The 10,720-nt window shown below is 29.3% G+C and overlaps 1 protein-coding gene across 1 annotated transcript; it reads left to right on the top strand.

The window, feature by feature from the left end:
• The first annotated feature begins 8,334 nt into the window (after window positions 1-8,334).
• Window positions 8,335-8,874, top strand: LOC131617217 (gibberellin-regulated protein 12-like). The gene is made up of 3 exons (XM_058888555.1): window positions 8,335-8,400; window positions 8,542-8,572; window positions 8,693-8,874. Exons 1-3 carry the CDS (start codon window positions 8,335-8,337, stop codon window positions 8,872-8,874), a joined length of 279 nt encoding a protein of 92 aa, XP_058744538.1.
• Window positions 8,875-10,720: the final 1,846 nt, after the last annotated feature.

The following is a 10,720-nucleotide window of genomic DNA, read 5'->3' as shown; positions in this document are numbered from 1 at the left end:
GGCTTGCAAGAAACTAGCATGCATTGCTCTTAGCACGGCCAAAGTAGAATACATAGCAGTTGGTAGTAGTTGTGCACAAATACTTGGGCTTAAGTAACAACTCTATGACTACAAACTCGATCTAAGATGCATCCCTCACCATTGTGACAACACAAGTGTGGTAAATATCACAAAGAATCCAGTCATGCACTCGAGAACCAAACACATTGACATATGACATTATTTTCTCCATGAGCATGTGCTTCAAAAAGATGTCGAAGTTACATTCGTGCATACGCATAATTAACTTGCACACATATTTACAAAACCGTTGGCCAAAGAACCTTTCTACAAAATCCGAAGAGAATTGGAAATTTTGGATGAGAACGACGTAAAATGAATGGTACACGTATTTATATTATTTAAATTTTCATAATTTTTTTACAATTACATTTCTGAAACTATGTTATATTATGTTCTTACTTGGAATTTTTGATCCCTTGATGCTTAAACGTAATTATATCAATAATTGGTAACCTTTTATATGGTTAAGATTGGAAATTTTTTAAGCTTTTGATCATGTAACCGGTCACATGAAAGTAAGAAACCGGTTACATTACTGAACATGATACTCTTTTTGCCTCTATTTTCCATTTTCTGCATCATGTAACCGGTTACATGAAGTAAGTAACCGGTTACATTACTGTAAGTTGCATAAATTTTGTCTCTGTTTGACATTTTCTGTATCATGAAATCGGTTACGTGAAGTAAGTAACTGGTTACATCACAAAGTTTCAGCCTATTTATGCAGAATTTATGTATGTTTACTTTTGTCAATTTCTTTTTTAATTATAGTTGAATTGTTTTAAATGCTTAGTCAACATTCATCCCTTCTCACTTAGTCAACAATTCAACCTATCTTTTATTACCCATTCATATTTTACCATTTACCCACATCATACTTTATTATCCACTAACATTTATCACTATATAATCACTTTTATCCACTCATCAACGCATAAGTCATTTCGAAAATCACTTTACTCTACACATCCAAAGGAAAAACGAAAATACTCTTTCTTCTCTTCCAAAACCCTAACACCTTCAAGCTCGATCAATGACACCCACAAGAAAATCCAAAGGAAAGGAAAAAATGGGAGAAGGTACCTATAACCCAGCTATTGACTCCAAAGGAGAGAGTATTCAACAATCAATGAAGTAAAGGAGACTCAAATTTCCTTTCCGAAACAGAGCTCTCACATCTGTCAAATATGGTAATCTTGACTCTTTTCCTTCCACTAGTTTTAATTTCAATCCTTTACTGAGATATCAAGGCATTACAAACTTTATTGGAACCTTTGGTTTTGTGTATCTGGATTTAGCTAAGGATTTTTATGCAAATCTGTCCATTTCTAGAGATTTCACTGTCAGTTCTAAAGTTAAGAACACTGACATTGTCCTATGTTTAGAGGATTTTGGGGGCTGGTTGAGTATACCTTCTTCAGGAGTTCGTATACGTCATAATTTAGCTTGTGACGAGGCAGGTTTTGAAAATATGAGAAATACGGGTACTATTTCAGCATTAGTCGTATCTCTGAACAGGAACTCGGAAGCAAATCCATCTCCTCTAATCGAGTTCATCTCTACTCAGTCACATTGTTAATTAGTGATTGTATGCTTCACTACTTGATTGCATACATCTTGCTCCCTAAACACTCAAATCACTCCTAAATCAGTGACGTAGACATGCAGGTGATCTTTTCCATCAAACGCCACATTAAGGTAAATTTGGTGTATGTGATTATGCACTACATGCTTAATCAAAGGAATCTTCGAGGTAGTCTTCCTAATGCTCATATTATTTCAAGAATTATGGAATATTGTGAAGTTGATTTAAACAGGGAACCTAGAGTTGAGATGACTCCTAGAGCTTGTGAAATTAGTGTCAAAGCCGCCAACAAGAAAATGGAGATTTTTAAGGATGCGGATAGAATCTACAAACATATTGAACAACCTCCTTCCTCGTCAAATGTGGCTCAAAATCTAAATCCAACCCCAACTCCAACTTAACCTCTGGTTCCGGAAAGTGGATTCACAAACGAATTTCTCTACAACCATATGCGTGGAATGAAAGAACGCATAAACACTCATTTTGATAATCATTGCTCGAAATTTCTCGCAGCTCATGCTAACCAAAACTAAACTGAAGATGAGAGTGAGGAGGAGATGGATGAAGACCAAGCCTATGATCTTTGTGCTTTATGTTATGTCCTATGTCGCTTTTCTTTTTATATGCTTTACTATCATATGATTAAGCCTATGTAGTTTTTCTTTTCAATGGTTCTTAGTTTGTTTAGTACTTGCTTAAAACAATATCGAACTTTATGATTTGGTAATCATGGTATGTGTGTTTTGTTCTATCTTGTGTGATATTCTACTTTTGGTATTACATGCAGTATTTTTTCTCTACTCTTCCCCATTCTTTTTTATAGTTCCAAAGGGAGAGAAGAGGTATATTGTTTGTTGTTTTTGTTCAAAAATTGTGCAGCCATGTATAATCAATAAAAGCAATAATTAAGGGGGAGCTATCAATATAGGGAGAGCATGCACTTTCAGACAAACTAACAAAGTTCAAAATGATCATCAGATGTCGTCATCAAAAAGGTGGAGAATGTAATATCAAGCTTCTCCAAAATGTCTTAAAGACTTTATTTTGATAAAGATAACACATTGCATGAATTTCAAAAGGATGAGCAAAAGACATCATAGGATCAAGCTTACAATTTTCATGAAGATTAAGTCCTTGAATTAATTGATCTTTAACTCATATTGGTACAAGCTAAATCCTTTTACATTAATATTCTTTAGTACTCAAAAGATCATATACACTTTCATCTAAATGCATGTCCAAACATAAAATATTCATGGCATAAGCTTCAACCTTGAAAAAACATGTCTTTGGCACCTTTGTATTGATGTAACCGGTTACCTACATCATGTAACCGGTTACATCGTTGACAGTAGCAAACAACCTTTGTCATTGGGCATTTTTCACTTGATGTAACTAGTTACATCATTTAGGTAATCGGTTACATGCGCGTATTTTTGAAAAATTTGCCTATAACGTAACCATGTAACTGGTTACATCATCCATGTAACTGGTTACATCTGAACTAGTGGCACTATTTGATGATTATATCTGTTCCAAACGAATTTATCTTTCAAACCATTAACCATTGCATTTTTTTGTCAATATGCAACATTTCTAAGAGGCATATATTCACATATAAATACCATGCATATCGGATTTCATTTTTCACTTCTTTCAATATTCACCATCTTTTTCTCACAAACTTTTCAAACAAAGTAGTCTACATATTTGAACTTTCATTGAGAACATTTTTTGCATATTGTTATATATCAATTTCAGAATCATTTCTCATACATTCATAAACCTTGAGCACTAATATATCTTTGTAAACTGTTTTTCTTGAAAAAGAAGATCAATCATTAGTGATTGATAGATATTCATAAACTTTATTCCTTTATATTTTTCTAGATTTGTTGTAAATACCTTGTTGTCCAGGATTGTTAGAAGCAAGAGGTTGATAGTGAGAGGATTGTTCTCATTCAACTTAGTGGTTGATCACAAGATGATTGTTCTTTTTTGGTCTTGTTGGTCGTGTACAAGTCCAAACAATAGTGAAATCTCTTTTGTGATGAAAGGGGACTGGAGTACTCTCAGACTGTGTGGGGAACCATTATACATCTTGTGTCATTTATTTTTCTGCACTTTATTTCTTTCATAACCTCACCATAAAGCTGAACTTACAAATCACTCTGATGAATCAAGCCTCATTTTCAGTAGACTTTGAAGTCTATATCCTTAAGGCTCTGAACTCTAGTTAAGCTTTAAATCATCTTAAATCTGAGGCAAATGATTGAGAGAACAATGATGGGATGAATATTCCTAGAGATAGTACATTTAAAGCGGAAAAATCAAATATTCCTTAAAAAGGACAAATATGATGAAATTATAAAAGGAATGTACTACCAACGTATCTCCATGTTTTATGGCTCAACCTCTAACCACTCCTACAACCGTGAAATTGATAAAGTTTCAATATTCATCATCCAACTATACTATTCATCATATTCCAATTTAATCCTCCAACGATGTTATTTCACCATCAATATAAATAGGACATTTAAATTAAAGAATGAGAGAATCACCAATGAGAGAAGTGTACAGAGGTAAATTTGCAAAAAAGAAAGTTGTGTCTATCATTCTGAAAAAGTTGAAATAAAAACACATCAAAGAGAAACAAAGAGAGAAATAACACTTACTACACTTAGAGCTTTTCATTGTATACTTTTTATTGAGTTAAAAGTATGTAATTCAGATTGTGTATCTACTTATTTTGAAGCATCTTTGTAAACACAGAATCCTTGTTTTTGTAACTCTGATTGAATTCCTTGAGGGACTAGGTATAGTCTGTAGCCTCGAGAAGTCATTGACATTTTGTCTTTGAGATTATATTGCATCAGGGACTAAGTTTAGTTTCCTCGAAAAGTCATTGACAATTGGTTTTTTATTCTAATCAAATTGATTAGTGGATTAAGTCCTTATTGAGAAGGCGAACTCACATTGACATGTTGATTGGATTAACCCCGTTAACAATGAACCAGTATAAAAATCCTTGATTACTTTTATCATTGTTAAGTTTGTTTTTGGGTCTACAAAAATTTATCACATTAGAAACCTAATTCAAACCCCAATTCCTGAAACATATTGAAGATATTTGCAGAAATTTTCTTTGGCATGGCAAAGATGAGAAAACCTGAAAAACACTAGTGGCCTGGGACATAGTTTGTAACCCAAGGACTGCATCTGGGTTAAACATCACCTCCTTAGTAGAATGGAATCACGCAACAATGGGAAAGCTAATATGGAATATTCTAAGTAAAGCTAATAAGTTATGGGTGAAATGGATAAACACGTACTATATCATAAACCAATATGTGGTGAATTACCAAATCAATGCAAAACGCTCATGGATTTTGAAGAACATCTTGTAGGCTAGACTAGAGGAATAATTGAATAAACTAGCTATTGGAACACAACAATTCAAAACAAAACATACTAAACATCTGCTATGTACAAAGAAATTAGAGGAGCAAAAACACAAGTGCCATGGAAAAAGATTCTTTTTAGCAACTATGCAAGACCAAGGGAAACATTTATCCTTTGGCGCATTCTCATGGGAATACTTCCTACCAAAGACAGACTTACAAAGTTTGGAGTAGTAATTGATGGGGTTTGTTTCTTTTGTGACCAAAAATAGTCTATTTAACCATCTGTTTTTTTATTGCAGTAATACAAACAGGATATGGATGACCATCTTGACCTGGATGGGAATTAACCAAACACCCACAAATTTGAGCAATGAGAAACAGTGACTTATTCAAGAATCAAGGAAGAAAAGGTGGAAAAGACAGGTTCTGAAAGTGGCCATTGCAGAGACAATTTATAAAGTTTGGAAAGTTACTATATCATCAAGATATCCAAATATTAACGTCAAAATGAGCTTTCATATAACGTTAATTTTGATGTAATCCAATGACATAGTAAATCATTATAGATTAAGCTCAAACTTTATAGGTATGATCTATATGATATTATGTTTCAATCCAACGGTTGAATTTAAAAAATATTAATTCGAGATGTAGTTATTGAACGAGTGTAACTCGTGGTGTAACTCTTCGGGTGTAATTTGATCCCTCCTCATATATATATATATATATATATATATATATATATATATATATATATATATATATATATATATATATATATATATATATATATATATATATATATATATATATATATATATAGAGGACGTATCAAATGAGAACTTTGTCTATAAGGAGAAATGAGAACTTATAATAATAATCATTGGATTTGAATTAATAGCTCAGATTTACCTCATATCTTAAATACATATTACATAATATCTTTTTCATTTAAATTTTAATTGAATATTTTCAAATATGAGGTAAATCTGAGTCATTAATTCAAATTCAATGGTTATTATTATAAGTTCTCATTTCTCATTATAGTCAAAGTTCTCATTTGATACGTCCTCATATATATATATATATATATATATATATATATATATATATATATATATATATATATATATATATATATATATATATATATATATATATATATATATATATCGTATTCGGTGAGAACTGATATCTTTTATAAGAAATGAGAACTATCGATATCAATCATTTGATTTGATTAATGCTCAAGATTTAATAATTCTATATAAAGAACACTTTATAGAATCTTTTTTGATTATTTTTAATATTTAAAGTTTTCTTAAAAGTTAAATCTTACCAAAACTATTATTCTATATGCTATTTAGTTTTATGTCAAATATATCAATTTTAATTTTTCCATGTTATCTCGTACTTTTATTTTTCAAACTCTCTTGATTCTTTAAATTTATTATAAAAACAAAAATCAAATTCTATATTTTGTTTATTGTTAGGGAGTTTTGATATTATTTATTTTATTAAAATAAACTATGACTGTAAAATAGACATGTCTTAGGTGTAGAAATTTATTTAATTTATTGATTAAGAATTTTATTTATTTATTACCTATATATTAATTTATTAAAAATATTGAAGAAATTGAAATTATAACCTATATTTTTCTTTGGATGATTTATTTATTTATAAGTTAGGAATTTATTATTTTAGCAAGTTCTACTAAATAAAAATACATTATTAATTTATCATCTATATTTTTATTTGATTAAAATTATTTCTTTTATAAGAAAACAATATTTTCATTTAATTTATTCTTTATGTTTTATTAAAAAATTAAAGAATGTAATTACCAGTATTTAAATTTTGTTGATTTATTTATTTACGTGTTTGGAAATTTTTATTTTTACAAATTTTACCATTGTGACTATTTTAATAATTTATACTATTGTTATAATATTTTAATAGTTATGACCCCTCTTAACTATTGGCAAATTATAAATTTTAATCTTATTATTTATTTATTTATTTTAATATAAATTATCCTTCTTACAATAATGAAAATATTTTTTCAATCTGCTACTTGCAAGAATTATAACTTCATATCAGAAAAAAATTAAATAAATAATAAGATTAAAATTTCTAGTTTACCAATATCAATATTTTCTCTTTCTATGATCCTTAATATTTATTTTAAATCAACATAGAAAGAGAAACCAATCCAATCCATTGAAATCAACGAAATCAAAATTCAATGGTCGTGATTTATTGTTCTCATTTCTCATAATAACCAAGTGTTCTCACTTGAGTCGTCCCCTATATATATATATATATATATATATATATATATATATATATATATATATATATATATATATATATATATATATATATATAAAAGTTAATTATTTCAATTTCTAAAACATTGAATACACATTTAAAAAAAAATCTTACCTCTTTAAGCATTTATAAAGTATCTGTGTTATCTGTGTGAGACACTCGTTAGCATTTTTTATTTTATATTGTATTTAAAAGTAAACAATGTTTTTTTCATTTCTTTAAGTGAATTGGATATAATATAATTTAAATAAATTTTAAGAAAGTGAAATTTGTTTAAAATTAAGAAGAATTTTTTTTAATAATTATAGTTTTTTAAGAAATATTTAAGATCATGTTTTCTTTTCTAAAATAAAGGAATAATTACTAAAGTTATAGAAAAGCGTAAAAAAACTATTTTATTTTATGAAAAGCTAGTATAATTTAATAAAATTATCATTATTCAATACCAAAAATAGGGGAGACTATTGTTAGTAAGAATGTGAGTCAATAAGTTGCCATTTATAACTATTAAATTAAAATAAAATTAAAGGTTTATAATAGAAAAACATAAAAAAAAAAACTATTTTAATTTATGAAATGCTATTATAATTTAACAAAATTATCATTATTCAATACCAAAAATAGAGGAGACCATTGTTAGTAAGAATGTGAGAATGTGAGTCAATAAGTTGCCATTTATAACTTTTAAACTAAAATAAAATTAAAGGTTTATAACGAATGTTACTATTGATGTAATTTATAGGTATAATTTATATATATAAAGGTAATTCGAATTTAGACATTTTTTTAATTTACTGCATTAAATAATACCTCTAAAATTAAGAGCTTTTAATGCTATTGTGTTATCATATGCATCTATATAACCCATGACCTAACTAGATTATTAGACACTAAATACAAAAGTGAGAGTGATTTACTCTGAGTGAAATTCCAACCAAAATCACTATGTCTAAACTTTTTTGTCTAACTCTTCTACTGTGTGTTACAGCTTTTCTGATTCAAAATACATACGTGAGTAATTATGTCTCATCTCTTTTAACCTATTTATATTTTTTCGTGTCCATCTACATATATAAAATTGAAAATTTTGATTTTATAGTGTTCCTTAATTCTGATATATTTTCTTTTCTTTTATAATAAAATTCATAATAGGCTGGTGGGGAAGGATCACTTCGTCCTGAAGGTACTATTTCGAACTAGTGTTTCCTTTAAAAAAAATTGTTGCAATTATAGGAAAGGGGTGAGAAGAAAATGAATTTCATTTATTATTATTAATCACAATTCAAATGTTAATTTTACTCAGATTGTAAAGCTGCATGTGACGTTCGTTGTTCAGCAACCCAATATTTGAGTGCGTGTATAATGTACTGCAATCTATGTTGTGCAAAATGTTTGTGTGTCCCATCTGGAACATTTGGAAACAAGGAAGAATGTCCATGTTATAATAACTGGAAAACTCAGGAAGGAGGACCCAAGTGCCCTTAATCTTTTTTTCATATTTAAACTATTAGTCATGATGCATAGATCATACTCAATGCATTTATGTTTTACTTGTTTATAAATAAAAGTTGTATTTCCATTGCTATGTAATTCATAAGCTTTTACACTATGGAATCAAAAAGCTCATTCCATATGAAGACATGACAATGGTGTTTTTCTAATTGACCCAACAGTTTGATATTTTTCTCTAATATTACTGGTCTATATTTAGTGGTAGCCATGAGTAATTTATAATTGTTGCCAAATAAACTTGAAGTTAGATGAAGAATCAATACACCGAGAAATCAACTTTGTGCTTCAACTGTGAATTTTAGTGAGCTATTAGATGTATAGTAAAAATAAAACCAAAAAAAAGGATAAATTAAAAAAAAAAAAATTCAAGTGAAGAGTTTAATCATTATGCACTCATAATTAAGTTATATTATATAAGTAATGGAGTTTTTATAAAATAAATATATCGAGAAATTTAAATAAAGGAACAAAAACTAACGTATAATATTTATTAAGAACAATTTAAGATTTTAATAAAAATAGTGAAATTAATTTTGTCAATATAATAAAAGTAGAATTTATCATAACTCTCCCTTCCTTTGCCTCCAAATCCTATGGTTGGAGGAACTAAAAAATTGCTCCTGGTGAGATTCTAATTATTTCTAATACTTCCTCCCCAATAAAATATTGAATCAAGCATACTTAGTTTCCAATATTTTTTCCCATTAAAAATTGAACTAAACATAATTAACTTAAAATGTTTCGTCTCCTCCAAAAAACCTAACCAAATGGATCCTTGATTTCGGTTTGATTGTAGGTTTTTGAAGAGAGAGGGAGCGAAGGTTTCTAATATCCTCCCCTCTCCCTAGGGGTGTAATTGGACCGGGTTGGACCGGTTTTTGTAGCAAACGCCGAATTAAGGTAAATTGGGCATATCGATTATGCATTACATGGTTAATCAAAGGAATCTTTGGGGTAGTCTTTCGTATGCTCATATTATTTCAAGAATTATTGAATATTGTGAAGTTTATTTAAACAGGGAACCTAGAGTTAAGATGACTCCTAGAGCTTGTGAAATTAGTGTCAAAGTCGCCAACAAGAAAATGGGGATTTTTAAGGATGCGGATGGAATCTACAAACATATTGAACAACCTCCTTCCTCGTCAAATGTGGCTCAAAATCCAAATCCAACTTCAACTTCGGTTCCGGAAGGTGGCTTCACGAACGAATTTCTCTACAACCATATGCGTGGAATGGAAGAAAGGATAAACACTCGTTTTGATAATCTTTGCTAGAAATTTCTTGTAGCTTTTGCTAACCAAAACCAAACTGAAGATGAGAGTGAGGAGGAGATGGATGAACACCAAGCATAGGATCTTTGTGCTTTATGTAATGTGCTATGTCGCTTTTCTTTTCATATGCTTTACTATCATATGAATAAGTCTATGTAGTTTTTCTTTTCAATGGTTCTTATTTTGTTTAGTACTCGCTTATTAAAATATCATACTTTATGCTTTTGTAATCATGGTATATGTGTGTTGTTCTATCTTGTGTGGTATTCTACTTTTGAGTATTACATGTAGTATAGTTTTTGCTCTACTCTTCCCCATCCTTTTTGATAATTCTAAAGGGGGAGAAGATGTATATTGCTTGTTGTTTTTGTCCAAATATTGTGCAGCCATGTATAATCAAGAAAAGCAATAATTAAGGGTGAGCTATCAAGATAGGGGGAACATGCACTTTCAGACAAACTAACAAAGTTCAAAATGATCATTGGATGTCATCATCAAAAAGGGGGAGAATATAATATCAAGCTTCTCCAAAATTGCTTAAAGACTTT

This window comes from Vicia villosa, linkage group LG7, assembly GCF_029867415.1.
Source record: "Vicia villosa cultivar HV-30 ecotype Madison, WI linkage group LG7, Vvil1.0, whole genome shotgun sequence".
Taxonomy (NCBI): domain Eukaryota; kingdom Viridiplantae; phylum Streptophyta; class Magnoliopsida; order Fabales; family Fabaceae; genus Vicia; species Vicia villosa.
This window is presented reverse-complemented; position numbering and strand designations above follow the sequence as displayed.

Excerpts from the sequence above, each read along its gene's own strand:
- LOC131617217 (XM_058888555.1), top strand. The coding sequence starts at position 8,335 with ATGTCTAAACTTTTTTGTCTAACTCTTCTACTGTGTGTTACAGCTTTT. Across the intron at positions 8,401-8,541 it reads TTCTGATTCAAAATACATAC|GCTGGTGGGGAAGGATCACT; the intron begins GTGAGTAATTAT and ends AATTCATAATAG. Across the intron at positions 8,573-8,692 it reads AGGATCACTTCGTCCTGAAG|ATTGTAAAGCTGCATGTGAC; the intron begins GTACTATTTCGA and ends AATTTTACTCAG.